We start from the raw sequence: 18,677 nt of genomic DNA, 5'->3' as shown, positions 1-18,677 counted from the left end.
TGTGCAAAGTGGTCTGCACAAGTGTTGGCTGATATTTGCGTAATAGCAACAAATATTAGAGCAGCGACTCAGATCCAAATTCCTCTGAATTTCAGGAATATTCCAATCCTGTTTCTAATCTGTGCAGTTTTGATTTGTCTCTAGCAAATGTCAAAGGCATTATTTAAGTATAAGATAGTTTCTTAAATAATTACCACAATCTTTTTCTGAGGAAGTTGCCCCCGATAAAGTTTCTACATATAATGAGAGGTGCCTGTATAGCCCATACAGACTTGCAAATTGGAAGAAGTATTTTGCATGTGATAGCTATGCACTAGCACAGAAGACAATCTGGAACAATTCAGCCGCCATCCCTCACTGTTTTATAATTAGTTACCTTAGTTTAGACGCCAAACACAGAAAATTATTATCCTTCTGAACTGCCGTTTCCCATTACTATTTGGCAACCTTAATTGCATTATATGCCGCAAAAAAACTCTCTGCAAACTCTGCTGAAGAAACACAACTGTCTTAGAAAGTAGCTGAAGCATGTGAGGGTTAAACGTAACTTTTTTCCCATAAGTCTCATTCGCCCGACTTAGAATTCTTTAATAGATACTGAGCAGCGCAGAACTGAAAGTATTTTTAATTTCAGTGCTTTGTATATTTACAGAGGGATTACAACAAACTTCTACACTTTATCTACATTTTAATAGGTCAGTGTGAACATATGAAGCGTATTAAGGTGGACTGCCTCACTTATTAAACTTATGTGAATTCGTCAACCAGCCCTCAGCAGTTGTACGCAATAGGGGCTGGAAAGCCATGCATGATTGAGGTCATGCATCCAGCCAGTTTGTAAGATGATCCCTCTGTACCGAGCCATCAGCCATCCTTAGCATAGGGGCGCACTCATACACGCATTCCTGTCAAGTCATCTTGTGAAAGGCTGCTTGCTTCCAGCTTGGCTTGAAAGTGCAACCTTAATAAAACTCACTGAAGTCTGAGAGAAAATAGCAGTTCTGCAGCAGATAGTGTAGGGGAAAGAGACTGGGATATGCATATGCAGCTGACTAAAGCAGACTACATGCTGGACTGTAACAGAGAGGAAACAATAAATCTTAACTACTATGCAATAAATATTCCCAATTTTAACTAAGGAAGCTATCCTCATAGTGAAATTAAAAAAAAATAAGTTTATCCAAGCTTGATTACTAAAGTGCGCTTCTCCAGTCCTTTTTGCAAAGACTTTAAGGGAAATTAAGAAAAAATTTAAAGACAGAGGAAGAAAAAGTTTTTCTTAACGTGGGAAAGGAAAGTAGTAATAACATGTCAATTTTCCTTTCCTTTGCTTTCCTGGCAGCAATTCTTGCTCACATAGGCTGTAATAACCAGCGTCGGGGTCCAGAAGCCAGTGGGAGAAGATTTAACCGGATTCAGCATGGGCAGTGCACCTATACTTTCATTCTGCCAGAACAGGACGGGAACTGTCGTGAAAGCACGACAGACCAGTACAACACAAATGCTCTTCAGAGAGATGCTCCTCACGTGGAACAGGATTTCTCTTCCCAGAAACTGCAACATCTGGAACATGTGATGGAAAATTACACTCAGTGGCTGCAAAAAGTAAGTGTTTCTTTTTTTCATTTCTCACTAAATGGATTTTTTTGGTGATGCTTATGCTGTTTAAAGTTTTCATTAGTTTCTGTGAGAACTGAGGTAATGAGGATCGATCCAGTTTTTGGCTGTGTAGGGGAGAAATGTTTCAGCCAGAGCGCACCCTTCTTAGAGGCATTGCTCTTGGGAGCAGAATTTTCTTCACTTACTGAAAGATGCAACTTCTGAAAGCTTTTTCTCAAGAGACCACAGATATTTGTGAGCCAGAGAACACGAAAATCCTCCAGAGACTCTAATGACAGAACGTACTAAGTGTTCCTGTAAACTCTGCTTATAGTTCACAGCTTCAGATCAGATGCCATGCAGGATACCTGCTACTCTGACAGCAAAAGGGAGCGTTTAAAACAATCTGCATTTAAAGTCACCGGGTTAAGAATATCACTGTTCCTTCACAAGTAGATCCTGTAACACTATTCTACCCAGCTAATTGCTGGAAAGAAAGAAGAAAGTATATAGGCATTCACACTCCTTAAACATCCCAGTAAAACTTTTTAACTGTATAGATTACACTGGACTTGAAACAGCCTGTTTTAATTTGTGGGTGTATATGTGCATTCTTTCATAGAGAGGGAAAAACGGGTTTGAAGGTGTTGCAGTAACTTAGCAGAAGTAATTATTTTTAAGAATTTGTGCAATAGCTCTAAACTTCTAATGAGCTTTTCAGTATTTTATGTATGAGCTGAAGTTTGGGCCTGAAAAGACTTAAATATGTGAGTAATTTCACTCATATGAGCAGTCTCATTCACCTTAACAGGATTACTCACTTGCGTAAAATTACATACCTTGCAGGATCTTGCCCATGCCTTGGTAATGAAAATGCCCTGGGATAGCTGAGCAGTAAAAATAAATAAACAAACAGTCTTTTTATATAGTTATTTGTAACATTCCCATTCTCACACTGGCATTTTGACCTGGCAAAACTTAGAAAATTGAGCAATCGGGTGTTGCAACTAGTCATGTAAGATGGCACAAGAAAACTGCTGTATGTACCCATTTGATAGATACATGACTTAACTCCAACAGAAGTTCATACTAAGAATGAATATCAAGAAAAATTGAGTGAAGTCTCTACTAGGTGAGTTAAAACTTCATAATAGCACAGTTATGTTACCTATCTCATTTCCAAGTTTTGCTTCATCCAGACAGTATGCAAGACAGAAATATGTTAAAAAGCATACACAGCCATCCCCATCCCCCTAACCCTATTAAAATCTTTAGAGAGGATTTCCTGATCTCTTGGTAAATAATTGTACTCTTTGCATATCTGGCTCCAATAAGAGAGAAAAGACTCTGTCCAGTAAACATGTGACTATAAAACAAAATATAACCAAGCATTTCTTTTTTAGACTGCTTTCCTCATTTTTTAATATCTTGGTCTGCTTTGGGGAATGTCAGGCTGGAAATGAGGGGATGTCTTTTGTAAAGGAAAGCATTTCTTAAGAAATTATTTTACTGTACCTTGGGAGGCTGAGGCAAGAACTAAAAAGGGGAAAGTTGTTTTCTGTGTCTATGCACACATGATTTCAACTTGAGCAAATTGCCTGCTGAATCATGCTTATAAGACTTGACTTATTCTGTGTTTGTCCACTAGAGACTGAACTAAGATCACTGTTTCACTGTGAACTGAACGTGAAGAAATATGAGTCTCTGGAGTGTGAATGTCTGGGTTAGGGTTAGTCCTCTCACACTTTGGAGGGAAGTGATTAAGCAGGTAGGAAGCCCAATGAAAGACGTTTATATTTGAGGACTGTTTTCTTCTACAGTGATTGTAAAACTGGCTATGGGCAAAACCATCCCCCTCCTTCTTTCCTTCCCAGCCCCCAACCCTCTGCTCCCAGGGGCTTACATAAAACTGGGATTGTGCACGTATCCCCATGTGTCAGTTTTCCCTGGAATGAAAAGACCGGTTTCTCTGTGTGATGGAGTATGGCTCGCTCTGAACAAACAAGGCTGATGCAGGTCCATTATAGCATCTCTGAATACTGGGTTTGCTTTGTTGCTGTTGGCATTACAAAGGATCTCAGACATAACTCATTTCCTTTCAAAAGAAGCATAATGCTTAAGTGTAATGAATATATTATGTAGATATCTCACATCTCAGTTTTATGCTCTGCATTTATTCCCCCCCCTAGATTTTTAATACCAGATATAATTGCTTCTACGCTAAACAGCGTTTTACAATGCACCTGCTGTGAATGAAGTAAAGAATAATTAATGGCTATAGAATCATAGGTCTATGACTGGAAGTGAATAGTTATAATAAGAAATAATGTTTAAGAATTTGAAATATATTCTGACTTACACAAAGGAAATATGTTTATTACTCCAGGTAATATATATAACTTTTATTAAAATTGTACATAGGCAATGTTTGGCAGGGTGAATTGTTCTTTCAGCACAAATGCTAACCTGTAATATCGAGAGAGTATTTATTAAGAAAGTTTCTAAGAATCACGGTTTGCTTAACTCTGTAGTATTTTAATTTAAAAACATTTTTCCTTGAATTCTAAACTAGCAGATTTCTAGAAGCAAAACAATTATTCTTTTTTTTTTAAAAAAAGATGATATTTTTATGCTTAAAATCAAAAGTGCTTCTTTGATGACCCGCAAGCTTGATTGTAGATAAAAATGCGCTTGCTTGAGGAGCCAATTATAGGCAATTAAATCCCAGCCTTGTCCATTAGCATTTGCATATCTATAGTCGGCGTAACCGGGATTGGTTGGCAAACCAGAGGCACGGCAAAACGCTCTGCGCAGAAACTACTGTGAAGAAGATGACTTGGTAAACATTTTTAGCGATTTTCCTAGAACTGTTTATTTTAATACCGGATAACTTTCCCCATTGTTTAAGCTTGGGTTTCATTTCTGCAATATGTTTATACTAATAGCTCAAAACAAACAGTTCATCACATTTTCTTTCTTGCAGTAACTGACTGGCACACGTGATACTGTTTGGTATTTAATTGCAGTGTCTGAGTATTGCCAAAGAGGAGTTACATGAAATGTTATCATCATGTCTTGCTTGGGACCTTTCTTTTAGTCAGCTTGCTGAACTTACGGTACCGATGGACTCAGAATACATTCAGGATGGCTGTATAGATGAGTGTTTCATATATTTATCCCTCAGTCCAACTAGTAGTAATAATTGTTATTACAGTAATAAATGAGTTTTCCATGATGCACTCTTTCTTTTGTTCTGATCATTACCTAAGCAGAATACCATAAAAGTTTAACATGAATGTTTAAAAACAGTATACCACAAGAAGCTAACAGAGACGTAAAAGTTTGAGTTGCAAGTGAACCACAATCATTCTGGTCAGCCAGTGTCCAAACTTAGATTATTTTTTTTTCCTTTCCTCTGCAAATATTGATGGCACCACTACACTTAAACCAAATAAAGAAGCTTCAACTCATTTCCTTTTCCCTTCAAAGTGTCTGTACCGTCACCAACTATAACAGAATTATAAAATGATGAGCTGGATTCAGTCATTAAAGAAAGAAATCATGATCAATTTTTCTGGGGTATCTGTAGACATTTGATAGCTTACTTTAAAGTTTATTCTTACCATGGTTTTGATAAATTATGTGTCTATGGCATTCCTTGCACTCTCTGCATTGACTTCTTTGTTTTGCAGAAGTAATAGCGCAAGTTCTCACTTGTGTTTTAAACATGTAAGGAATCTAGGTTTTGAGGGGCACCAGCCATTGTATAGTAGAAAGCAGCTTTCAGAAAGACTGGTGTCTGTCACTCTCTGCTGTAGCTCCATTGCAAGTCTGCCCTTCTCTGCTGTCTTTGCCAGCAGGGCTTACCACTGCAATTAAACAGCAATGATATGCTTCTATGTGTGGAGTGGCTGGATTTTCCCTTGGATTTTATGAGGTTTGCTGAAGATGGGAAAACTCCTCACATGTCACTTCTGCTTTGAAGCTGTGTGAATGGGTGACCAAGCTTGCCTGGAAGAGGACAGATCTAAAGAGTCATAATATCCCATAAGGCAAATTTATAGTAATATAAAGATGAAGGTGGCCATAGAGTGTGTAAAATTTTGTCACATTAAGAAACTAATTTTCCCTAGCTGAACTATTACAAGAAATGGTAAAAATTCCACTTTATTTATGATTATGTCTCACTGGGCATTTTATAATGTAACATGTGACCTTAAGGTCCACATAGTATTTGTACGGTAAGTGTAAGTAGGAGATCCATGACGAACTTCTGTTAATTTTCACAAATAAAAGCAGGTCATTAGATTTGGAATCTGCCATTCTGCTTGTATAAGCATTACTCACAGGGTTGTGTAAGGAATGGCTTTCTGGTAAACCTTTCATTTTTCAAGGTGCACCAGAGATGAAAGGAAACAGTAAGAAAGCTTCATCCAAAACTGGCAGCTAGCCTCCTGTTTGGCATCCAGCTTGAACCTGGAATTCTTGTCTAGACCCAGAGGCTGTTTACTGTTCTAGGTGCTCCTTTTTGCTTTGGAGTCAATGAATTTTCACGTCCAAAGCAAAGCCTTATGCTAGTGACATTCAACGTGCAGTTCCCACAAACGGGGTGTGAAACAAATGATGGGCTTGAAATTAGGGGGCTTACTTATATGCTATGTACTAGTCAATGGGTAAGTATATATAAAAGCCAAATCTAAGAAGCAAAATTAACTTCATAGAAACAAAGTGGTTCTAAGAAAATTCACATTTGAGTGTAAAACAAAAACTCCTAATTTACCTCCAAAAAATTTCTTGGATAATAATATGCCTTCATTCCAAAGCTTTATTAATAAAGTTGCTGAAGTCCTTGGGATATTCTGAGGTACCCACAAGAAGGAGGCAAGACTTCAAATGTGGAAACTCCTGAAAGCTCTACATTATTGGGGGATAACCTATTTGGCAATCTCTTTTTTAAGAAGCAGAAGAATCAGAGAAGTAGACTGAAGGGCAGTCTCACATATTGCCACATTTGGTAGCAAATGGCTTAAAAAAATATTTCCCATGCTTGGACAGAAGGCTTTATCATAATGTGCAGTAGAACCTGAATGTGTTTATTTTCAGTGATGACAGCTGTAATTAGGAACTTTCTGGTAACAATAAAATATTACATTTATTAGTCATCAGAACTGTCCGACCAACATCCCCAGTGGGAGATCTCATTTGGAGCACTGAGAACTTTCCTAAATGAAACTGATATAAAGTAAGTGGCGTGTCATTTCGAGGGTGCTGAGAACTCGTCGTTCCCATTCCCTTCTGTGGTTTGGAAGCAATCTCTACTTCACGGTGCTGGGTGCCTTGGAAAAAAGAAAGATAGCCCATGTGGGAAAAGTATAGAGCTGGGTATTTTAGGCCTGCATCATCCCACCCAAACTTCTGGCCAAAACCCAGAGATACCCAAGATAGGTTTTTCTTTGCTGTGGGGAGATCTCTCAGTGCTGTGCCAAGAGACAGTAGCAAGCCCAGAGGAAGAGCTAGCCATCTGAACTGTCCTGTGGAAGTCCCTGCTTCTCTTTATTGGCTCCAGGGAAATCCTGAGTGGCTCTCTTCCTGATTTAAATGCCTCAGTTAAGTGGGATGGATTTAAGCTTTACTTCTGTCTATGGCTGTAGCATAGACTTCCCTTGTGACTGCAAGGAAATCGTAAACTTTAAGTATTCCTGTTTCCCTTTTCTAACACAGATATAGTACTACTACTCAATTTCACAAGGCTGTTGGGAGGCTTAATGTGTTATTTTTTGTGTTGTTTTTGGAGTCTTTCTGGTGGGAGGTATTTTGTGCTATTAACAGTTTGCAGAAAATGATCTGAGATTAAAAAAATCTTTTGGAAGGAAATTAGTTTTAAAATGAGTAACTAAAATAATTTATAAAAAATAAGTAGATAAATAGAATGAATAGGAATCTATAATGCCAAGTATATTTTGCAGGTTGCAGTGGAGTAAATGGATTATATGTGTCCTGCTAACAGTGAGAATGGTCCTCATTCTTGCAGTGTTCTTAAAACACCTTCAGCAGCTGCTGCTCCAACCTGTATTCTTCTAAATTGAATAGCATTGTAGCTTAGTCTTGTACGGATTCTCAGGAAAACCAGTGAGGAATGGCTAGTTTTTCAGAGCTATCATTACCAGACGTTTTGTATAAACCTGTCTTTATCAAAACTGAGCTCACTTGTGTGATTTATTGCAAGCATACCCTGAAAGGTGAAGACACTTAACTACCTGCTGGTATTCATCTTAATTTACAGTTCAGCTTAGTTCAGTCCCTCTTCTCTGTATTTGCAATAAGATGCAAACAAGGAAGAGCTGGTTAATGAGGACCTTCTAGAACCAGTATCATGGTTTTAGCTGTGCTGAGAACCTCATCTTCAGCACCATCAGCTCAAGCGTCTTGAATAAACAGCCCTGGTGTTAAAGTCTTCCCAGTAGCGTAAGGGTCTCCTCTCTCGTTAAAGGGTTGAAGTTTGATCAGGAAAAGGAAATTGAAATAGTTTCATATTTCATAGGAAGGGTTCTTTTTCTTACGAAACAAGCTGTACTTTAACTCTAGGTTATTCTTGTGTAACCACATGTGCATATTTTAGACAGTGTTATGAAAGACCAGGGTGGTGAATATTCACTCAGAAGGGTAACATAGAAACGCCATAAATTGTTGCACATTTGCACTACATTCTCATTGATGTTCCTGCACAAACTTCAGGATTCACTTTACATTACCTTAGTTAGGAATCAAGTTAATCTAAAGCAGTGTAAGTCACTCCTAAACTGGGATAAGTCCACCCAGGGACTTGCACCAGTTTAATTATCCCTATTCAAAACTGATGCAAGTCAAACTGGTGCAACTGCCTTGTCTAAACAAGACCTAACAGTGGGGCTACGCTCAGCATTGAACAAACGTAGGGGTACAGACAGTCAAAGCAAGACAGGTATAGGATCAGCTGGAAAGATGCTCAAGTTGCACTATTCTACATTTGTACAATGGTTTGCTGTCAGAATTAAAACAAACCAACCAAACCAAAAAGAATGGATGAAGATAATTTTATAATCCCTCAGAGGAAGTCATATAGAAAATCAGTATTCTAGGCCATCGAGTTACATGATTGAAAGAAATTTCTTATACTCCCTTGACTAGCTTGTAGGAGCAGAAATGAAAAAAAGAAAAAAAGAAAAAAAATAATCCAGTAAGAAAAGAATAACAGTTAGAGAATTATGCTAGTTTTTGCTGGAATAGGTGTGGTTTTAGCAAAGGTAGTTTAATGGTCTCCTACATGGTAGTACATGGTCAGTCACATCATCTGTGTTACTATTCCCGTCTTAAAAAAGAGAGAAATAGGCTGAAAGTGCAGATATGATCTTGTGGTTGGAAAATTGGGGTTGAAGACCCATAAGTAAAAATTGGCTGATCAAAAATTCTGTAAGGACTCTGCAGAATTCCTTTGGCTTGGACACCTTGCCCTGCTGTGTGTGCGTGCACATGCATTTAGATTGTTGGAGTGTTTGGTGTTAAGGTACATGGAAATCTGCTTCTAAGTGTTGTGTCTTAAATCCATTCTTATGTTTTATACCTACTTACCTGCAGTCAATCTGCTGTTCTCCTGGAATTGACCTGTTGGGTCGAAAAAGCTAGAAGACCTGGTAGTAAGATGAAACCTTGTGTATTGTACGTGCATTAATTCTGTGTGAACAAGTCCCCATACTGTGTTGACAATAAATTATAAGCGTGCCTTTTCTTTTTTCCTTTCGAGAATGTGTATGAAGCAAGAATTTTCATATATCCTGGAAAAAATATTGGACCTTTGTACTCTTCATCCCAAATATGTTTCTGTCCTTACACGTGCATAAGTTGCAAGACAAACCTGATCGTGAATTGTCCATGCATGGCATCTTCTTCTTTATTAGGACTTGGCATAACTATATCATTATAATTTTTCACCAAGTCTTTTGGGAATTTTTATTTGTTGGAGTAAAATCTTGCCATTTGTCATGTTTTGTCTAGTTGTCTTGTTGCAAATAATGTACCAGGTGTTCCTTCTGCAATAGGAATGTATGGGAACAAACAAAATCCACTTGTTTCAGTTAGCAGAATTCCCTTCTGACTCTGTTCTGCCCGAGGACCTGGGTCCTGGCATTCTTTCTCCTCCCGCTGTACCAAGCAGGCAAATAGGCTTGAGAGATTACTCTGGAGATAGGACAAACTCTGAGCATCCCTGCCAGAAAATTAAGTCAAGACTAGAGAACTGTGGGAGAAAACTGGCAGTATGAGCAGACGACCTTAGAAGGTAATTTGTCTCATTTTGACAGCACGGCTTCTTTCATGCTAGAGCATAGATGATCAGATTGGTGCTAATCAATTTTGAGTCTAAAAACTATTTCTGCTGCAGGCTGATGTACCATTTATAGACTAACCCTGCCTTTTTTCCCATTTAAACTTCCTTCAAAAGCTTTCTGTGTGCAAGACCATTTTCTTGAAAGATACTATCCATGTTATGAAACTTCTGTCCTGGGAATAACATTGTTTAGGAGGCCATGCTCTTTAGTTTCCTCATCTGTGATCCACACCAGCCTAAACCTGCAGAGGGAACTTGCAGGGCTTCAAAGAGAAAAGCACTGGTGTCATTTGAGTGCTTCTGCCCCCTATTTTAAATGTTACAACAAACTTCCAGTCATTATCAAAGGCTCTCCAGCCTTCAGAGTGAGGTTTTTACTTCCTGACTGTAGGTGAAAAAAATCTGATTGTCAATATGTAAATTTACTATTTTGAGATATATTTTAATATTTGACCTTTAATGCACTTCAAATCCACAGAACACATTTTAAATACCCACAAAAATCCAAGGAGCAGTCCTAGTACAATCTCTAGAGATGCTTTTACATTTATCTTCGGGGTTGTGGTAGAGTTGCCTGCCCTTTGGATCATATTATTTATGAATGTTTTAAAGTTGTCAGCCTATGCTTATAAAACTTTATTTTTCTTTCTGAATCTCTTGTCTGCAAATATGGTCTTGCACACTGGAGATTTAGGAAAAAATAATGTAGTTGTTGTTAAATTATGATTTTGTAATTTTTTTCCTAAGCATTATATTGAATGAATTTTCAGTTTGGATTAAACGACCTATTGCTCTATATAAATGTGCTGATTTTCACTTTCGCATAGCTTTAGCAATAATTATCTTCTGGGAGTTTTAGTTCTCATGCAGAAGTCTTGCAGGAAAGAAAACTGTATTAAATAAATTTCTTTTTTAAAACTCTCCCCTCAGCTCAGTGTGTAGGTAACAGTGAGGGTGAATAATAGGATCAGTTACATACCTTTCTGTTCTGTCTTCTGAGACGCATGTTTGTGTCTCAAGAAGGCAAGGATCTTCAGACAATTAACTCCCTATCACTGCCAGAGCACTAGTTCTCCTAAAAAACCTAATGTTTTCTGTGGAAAACCTGTGTAGGAATGACTTCATATTTCTGAAATTTCACACAAACACTTTATATACAACCCGGTTCTCTGAATTCTCCTCCAACACTGAAGGACTCAATGAAGACTGCTACAGTCTTTGAAAATTGGGCATTCGTATGTAGATAAAAGTAGCTGAAATGAGGATTTAGAATCACTGCCATTATCATTTAAGTATTAAGTATATTTATTTGTGTCATAGTTAAATATTTACCCTCTACAGTCTTAATTCATCAGGAAATTCCTGTGGCCTTCTAGGCCACATCAGCAAGTCAACACAGTAACGGGCAGCCCCTAAACCATGATGCCTTTGGTGCTGTGCCTGGAATTTTGAGGATCTGCTTAGAGGGAAAATTGCTCAAAGAGATGACCTAATCTCTTCCTGAATGAACTATTCCCCTTTGTTACTTGGCTAAAACTTCATACTTCACTCTGTGTGTGACTTACCATAGTAGAGATAAATGGTCAAGGGCCACCTATCTTCCCTGCGTCACTTCTATCCTGTTAATGGGAAAGGCCATCAATGCTCTGCTAGAAAGTTTTTCTGTGTTACTATTTTTGTGCAGAGGAGATATGGACTGCAAAATTCTTTATCACTTTAGCCTGTTAACTACGGAGGCGATGATTAAGGTTGTTTCTCTTCACATTTTTCTTGAATGATCCAGTTTGATCTCTTGGCTTTTCCAAGAATTCTGGCTGATGCAATAAATATCCTTTTGTATATTCCTCTGACATTGTTTACCTCCGTGACATCGTACAGCTCAACCATTATGGCCTTTGCCTTCATGTCAGTTGTTAAAGAATTATTTGTACCTGTTACAATAACAGAGTTTTATGCAGGGAAGCATAAGCAAGACAATTGTATTTGCAGAGGGACACAAGGCAAAAGGGTTATTAAAGGTGAAGGATGAATGAATTCAATGAATTCAATAATGATTCGTAAAAGATAAATTTTTATAGTTTGATCTGCTTGATGAGCCTTTGTGCCAGTCACTGTACAAATATATAATACCTGGCTCTGTCTGCAACTAGGAAGTATCCCGTTGGTGAGTGGTTTCAAATCCTCGTTAGCTGAGTTTTGCTGCCTTTGTTTCACACTCCACTGACTTCCCTGAAACCAGGGTATTAGTTGAGTTTCTGCATCGCGCCTCGCTGGCAAAATGCCTGCACCTCATTGCGTGTTTACATACACTGCTCTAAAGACACAATGTAATGTTTCAATAAACTATGTGAAATATCTGTGATGAGTTTGGGGGTTGGGTAAACTGTAAATGCAATAGGAATATACGTAGCTTTTTCAAGTGTCTTTTTATGATTTTGAATTCCATAAAATAGTGCTGGGACAGGTAACTCCCAAGGAAACTGAAGATGAGTTTGTAACTGCAGAGGGTTGCCTCTTGGAAAGGGTCATCTCAGAGAAAGTGTGAGGGACCTGGAGAAAGATTGGAAAGGCTAAATATAAGGTGGGAGGTGGGGGTGGTGCTTCAGAGCAAGAAGTCTGTCTATTTGAGGTTGATAGAGGATTTTCATTAAAAGTCTGACAGGAAGGGTGAAGGTTGCTGTTGTAATCCATAAATTTGTGTGCTGCCCAAGGTATCAACATGTCACTAAAGCACACACAAGAAGATAACTTGTCCTGCAGTGACAGAAAAGTCTGAAAAATTACTCTGGTGTACAGCACTGTGTTCAGTAACATGCCCTGAAACAATGTAGTTGTAAACTATTACTGGCTGTGTGGCCCTATAAAGACCGTAATACTATGTATTTCAGCAGTATTACGGTCTGCTGAAGAAAACTTCATGATAGCTGAAGAAGATTTTTTTAAAAATAAGACTGTTTTCATTTAAAAAAAATAGAAAAAATGTCTTTCTAAATTTAAGAAAAATATAGGCGTATAAGGCAAATAAGTTATTCAGCAGCATGTTTTCATGCGGAAACTGTGAAGTCTCCAAATTTTGCTGGTTATTAAAGTATTTGAAACGCAGACAGACCCCAGCTGAAATGTTGGGTAGAACCAGAATGCCATGTGTGGCAGTGCAGGTGATCACCAACGCGTCACTCTCTTACAAGGAATGCTCTTGCAACTGTCAATGACAACCTCAAAAGTAATGTTTGTGTCTGCTGCGTATACTTGACCATTAAGTGAAGAAATAACTTATTAGCGTCAAGCAAGCACCACGGAGAGTCTGTGATGAGCCTGTGATGAGTCTGTGATGGGGTCAGGAATCCTAGAAAGGCATTTGCCCAAATTTGCCAGCTTTAGATTTTGCATGATCTAAAGACTTGACCCCGCAAGTGCCAAGGGTCCTGTTTTGAGTTGATGGTACTCAGAACTTTCCAGGAAACATCTGGCACATTACACGATTTACCCCTACAAAATAAATTGTTTTCATTTCACCATTGGAGAGTGTTATCACAAGCATGCAGCTACTTTTCAGTAGACTTCAACAGGAGGTAGAACCAAGTGGGAAATGTTCTGTTACTCTAAACAAGCATACGTCCATTTTATACTTTTGGATAAATGGGTGAGAATGGGAAACCCAGAGACTTCCTATAGAAGCCTTCCTATGGAGAAAAATGTCACAACAGTTCAAAGAATAAAAAAAAAAGTGAATTATAATTCCTTGCACAGTTCACCTACGGTATCATATTACCGTAGATACTTTTTTTTTTTTCCAGTGTATGATAGCCATGATGGCACATGCTGTACTGGCCAACAATAAGTCTTAAAAACATAGAAATATTCCATTATCATTACGTATACACTGAGTGAATAAATTATGTACTTAAGTGTGACACCCATCCCATAGATTATGTATTTAAATTGTGACACCCATCCACAAGAAGGGCTGGAAGGAGGATCAGGGTGACTAAAGGCTTGTCAGTCTGACCTCGGTGCCTGGGAAGGTTATGGAACAGATCACCCTGAGTGTAATTATGCAGAACGTGAAGGACAACCAGGTCATCAGGCCCAGTTAGGATGGGTTCATGAAAGGCAGGCCGTGCTTGACAAACCTGATCTTCTTTGACAAGGTGACCCACTTGGTGGATGAGGGAAAGGCTGTGGATGTTGTTTACCCAGTAGTAAAGCCTTTGACACCATTTCCCACAGCATTTTCCTGGAGAAACTGGCTGCCCACAGCTTGGACAGGAGTAATCTTCACTGGGTAAAAAAATGGCTGGAGGGCTGGGCCCAGAGAGTGGTAGTAAATGGAGTTAAATCCAGTTGGCAGCCAGTCATGACTGGTGTCCCCCAGGGCTCGGTATTTGGTCCAGTTCTATTTAATATCTTTATCAATGATCTGGACGAGGTGATTGAGTGTACTCTCAGTAAGTTTACAGACAACACCAAGTTAGGTGGGAGTGTCGACCTGCTTGAGGGTAGGATGGCTTTGCAGAGGGATCTGGACTGACTAGATGGATGGGCCAAAGCCCAAGTCCAAGTGCCGGGTCCTGCACTTGGGTCAAAACAACCCCATGCAGTGCTACAGGCTTGGGAAGGAGTGGCTGGAGAGCTGCCTGGCAGAGAAGGACCTGGGGGTGTTGGTTGACTGCTGGCTGAATATGAGCCAGCAGTGTGCCCAGGTGGCCAAGAAGGCCAACAGCATCCTGGCCTGTATCAGGAATAGTGTGGCCAGCAGGACTAGGGAAGTGATTGTCCCCCTGTACTCAGCACTGGTGAGGCCCCACCTCAACTACAGTGTCCAGTTTTGGGCCCCTCACTACAAGAAAGACATTGAAGTGCTGGAGCAAGTTCAGAGAAGGGCAATGAAGCTGGTGAGGCATTTGGAGCACAAGTCTTATGAGGAGCGGCTGAGGGAGCTGGGGTTGTTCAGCCTGGAGAAAAGGAGGCTGAGGGGAGACCTTATCGCTCTCTACAACTACCTGAAAGGAGGTTGTAGAGAGGTGGGGGTCGGTCTCTTCTCCCAAGTAACAGGCAATAGGACAAGAGGAAATGGCCTCATATTGTGCCAGGGAAGGTTTAGATTGGATATTAGGAAAAGATTTTACACTGAAAGGGTTATCAAGCATTGGATGAAGCTGCCAAGGGAAGTGGTGGCATCATCATCCCGGGAGGTATTTAAAAGACGAGTAGGGGTAGTGCTTAGCAATATGGTTTAGTGATGGGTTTTGTCAGTGTTAGGTTAATGGCTGGACTCGATGATCTGAAAGGTCCCTTCCAACCTAGATAATTCTGTGATTCTGTGAGTCTATGATTCTAAGTGATTATACAACATATTTATATATTGACTTTTAAAGTGTAATGGATGTACCAACGTTAAAAAGAGTTATAAAATAAATGGAGACAGAAGTATAAGCATTTTTGTGGAATTCGGGTTCTTAAAACTAGGCTTACCAATTGTATTTCTTTAATGTTAAACCAGTAAGCCAAAAGAAGCTGCAGTTTTTACCTTCTACCTTAATGCCTCCCAGTGCTCCCTGCAAAAAAAAACTGCATTAGGAACCCATGAAATGGAGAAAAAAAACCCCGAAACAAAAAAAGGTTCCTTGATGCACGATTTAACACTCCTACACATCTTGGAAACATCTAGTAATTTGGCCACTGACCCCCTGGGGTATTTCCTAGAAGCAGAATTGAGCAAGACTGAATTTTTTTTGTTGTACTGTTATGTGCATGAAGATACGACATGAATTCTTGATTTGTAAATATGAACCAAGTGTGACATCTTTTTTCCCTTTTGTGCTTTTTTGAAGACTGTTTTAACATTTTCATTCATTATTTTGCTGCTGAAATCACGCAGGGCTCCTGAAATTACGATCAAAACTCTTTGGTTCTCTGTCACTAAAATTGGCCTTGTTTTTTTTCTCTGGGCTACAACTCACCATGATGGAACACTGGAAATGTGTTTTAGGGTAAATTTCCCATTTTCCTCCTTCTTAAGTTTTAAGATAACACCTCTGTGTTAGTTATGTCACTGTGGTTTTGAATGCTGCCATGCTTTCACTTCCATAGTAAAATCCTTCTGAAAGAGTATAAGAAAGCTGCAGCAAGATTATTTTTAGAATACTACTCGTAATGCAATACAAGCTTTATATTGTGAGAGAACTTCACATCCTAAGTCAGAATTGCTCAGTGTTTTTTCTATCAGAGTGGATCAGGCTTTGTCTTGTATTGCTATCACGTGTTTTCCAGGTGTTGCTAGAATGAGCCCTTACCAAAAAGTATGACCAGAAAAAACAGGAATTTCCTATGGGAACATGAACCCAAAGGAGGTTTTCAACACATTCCACAAACCCAAACCATTATCACTAAACAGCCTTGAGAGGATTAGAAACTGAAAAACTCTCACCCTAAGTGTGATGCTAACGAATTCCTGCGGAGCTTGGCCTGATGCTGCTCACAGTGAACCAGCAGTAAAAATGTGAGCTCAGTTCCTGTCCAAGAAAGGGCATTTCCCAACCTCAGGCCCAGCCGGCTGAAGCTGAACCCTCACCCCCTCCTTCCCCTGGCACTTTCAGGGGTGGCAGAAGTTCCAGGTCTACTTTTTGGCACTGGCTTTCTGGATTCACCTACTTCAAAATGTCTCTGCCCTAATGTAAGAGGATTTCTTAATGGTAACGGACAGACCTCAGCTCTGTCCGGACAAAACCTATTTGGCAGAACAGGAAATTCCCAGATGGTCAGGAGGAATTTTAAAGGGATGGAGGGGTATGTTGCAAAACGCCAGCCTGGCACCCACAGAGACTGAAGTCTGTTATTTATAGAAAAGCAGAGGCAGAAAACAGATGGTGTGTTTCCTCACAATATGCTCTACAATCACTGCATTGTGTCAGCATAAATTTGTGGGGTACCACATCAAGAACTGAGATGATACTACGGTCTCTATCCCCCGCCATTTTTTTTTCTCTGCATGCCTAGAAAGATAACAGCTAACGCCACGTGCAGTGGTGGCTTTAGAGTACAAAAAACCCCACTTTTAGAAAGACCTGGAACAGCAGTAAAAGTCAGAAATCATGTCAATGGCATCAGTGGAGCGATGCCAATGTCAATCTGCTGCAGCTGAAAGAAGACTCAAGCCCAGTCTGTGAGAAGCAGACAAGCTCAGATTTTTTTGTTCATTTGAGGATAGGATTCTGTCTACAGATTTTATTTTGTGCACAGCCTTCTCCCAGCCCTCCCCAGGCCTGAAAGTGGGATGTACATCTCATGAGAACAATTTTATGAAGACATTTTCAGTATTTCCTTTTTTGTTCATGTCAAAAAGAACTTAAATACAACTTTGCCTATTGGTAATATCCCTCTCTCCAGCCCCTCCAAACACCAAAGAAGAACGATATACTTGTTGAAACAGGAGCACTTAAACTCATCAGGAAGATTACCTTAATTTAGACCCAGTCTTGGCTTCAGTCTGCTCTGTATTTTCAGGGGACTTTTGTGTTTTTCGGGTTTCTTTTGCTGAAGCCAGACAGGAAATGTTTTGGTTTCTTCTTCTGAAATGTTCTAAAATAGAAAAATCCTATATTTTGATGTTTTCTGCAGATTATTTGGACATTTCCATGAGATGTTTGTGTGACAGAATTACTACGTGGCAGATATAACCTAGATAGAGAGACCTGAGGGCTTGAGACCTCAGGTAAAAGAAGCCACGTGACAGAGGGCAACATCTGCAAACAAAAAGGTTGTGCTTTTCATCCGAAAGGTTAGAATTCTTAGTTAAATGATATTATCTGTCTCTTTCTTATCTACCTATTTATAAAGTAATACTGAGCTTTTCATAAACTGAAAGAAGTATCATTGGAAAACGTTTTCCTGCTGATAAAGAGAAAATCAGCAGACTGCTACAAAGCGGCTGCCTTCGGGCTGACTTGAGTGAAAGTAGAATCAAGTTCCAGTATTATCTTGGGATGTGAATGAGAAGCCGAAGTATAATATACATGTGCTGGCGCGGTGGAGATGTTAGAACAGGGATGCGCTCTATTGGTGTCCTCCTGTTTATCTGGGAACAGTTGCTTCTGCAGTTCCTTTTTTTTTTTTTTTTCTTTTTCTGAAAAAGATAGAGAGAATATGCGTGTGGAATGTTGTTGATACAGAAAAGATCATGCAAACTGTCCCCACTGAACGAGAGACATCTGAGTTCAAAGAGAACTATTTGTAACTTTTCTTCCGCTGCCCTGGTTTTTGGTTTAATTAAGAAAAATATTTTTTTTTAGCTGGCTAATTTAGTTTGTGCTAATGGAAAAAGGAATCTTCAAACTGCTTAAGAAAAAGCTCTTATAGCAATTATGTTGTGAAACAAAAAATTAGAACACATGATAATATTCCACTGTTTCATTTAGTGATATGCTAGAAATGCGTATCTGGATGTTGCAGAGATGATCCAAAAACCAGGGACTCTTTTTTTCCGAACTTGGTGGAGCCTGCGTGACTTGGCTGACAGGGCTATATGTCACCCCTCTGGCATCTTCTCATGGTAATGCCTTTTAATACCGTATGCCCCTCACCAAGCCCATGTGCATTTTACTTTAGTATTTCTGTACGCTGCGACATGCTGACAAAAAATCCTACTGCGAAGGTGGCCAGGTAAAATTTAAAAAATGTTAGAAGCAACTTGAGTGTCCCTCCTCATAAACAATCT

General features: G+C 39.3%; 1 protein-coding gene across 1 annotated transcript in view; it reads left to right on the top strand.

The window, feature by feature from the left end:
• The first annotated feature begins 1,089 nt into the window (after positions 1-1,089).
• The window catches only part of ANGPT1 (angiopoietin 1), a 169,486-nt gene continuing 151,898 nt past the window's right edge, over positions 1,090-18,677 (top strand). The window contains exon 1 of the mRNA XM_074577677.1: positions 1,090-1,605. Within this exon, the coding sequence (XP_074433778.1) occupies positions 1,309-1,605 (297 nt within the window). The 5' untranslated portion in view covers positions 1,090-1,308. The remainder of the gene's footprint in view (positions 1,606-18,677) is intronic.

This window comes from Larus michahellis, chromosome 2 (genome assembly GCF_964199755.1).
Source record: "Larus michahellis chromosome 2, bLarMic1.1, whole genome shotgun sequence".
NCBI lineage: Eukaryota > Metazoa > Chordata > Aves > Charadriiformes > Laridae > Larus > Larus michahellis.
The sequence above is the reverse complement of the archived record's forward strand: the minus strand, read 5'-3'. Positions and strand labels throughout refer to the sequence as shown.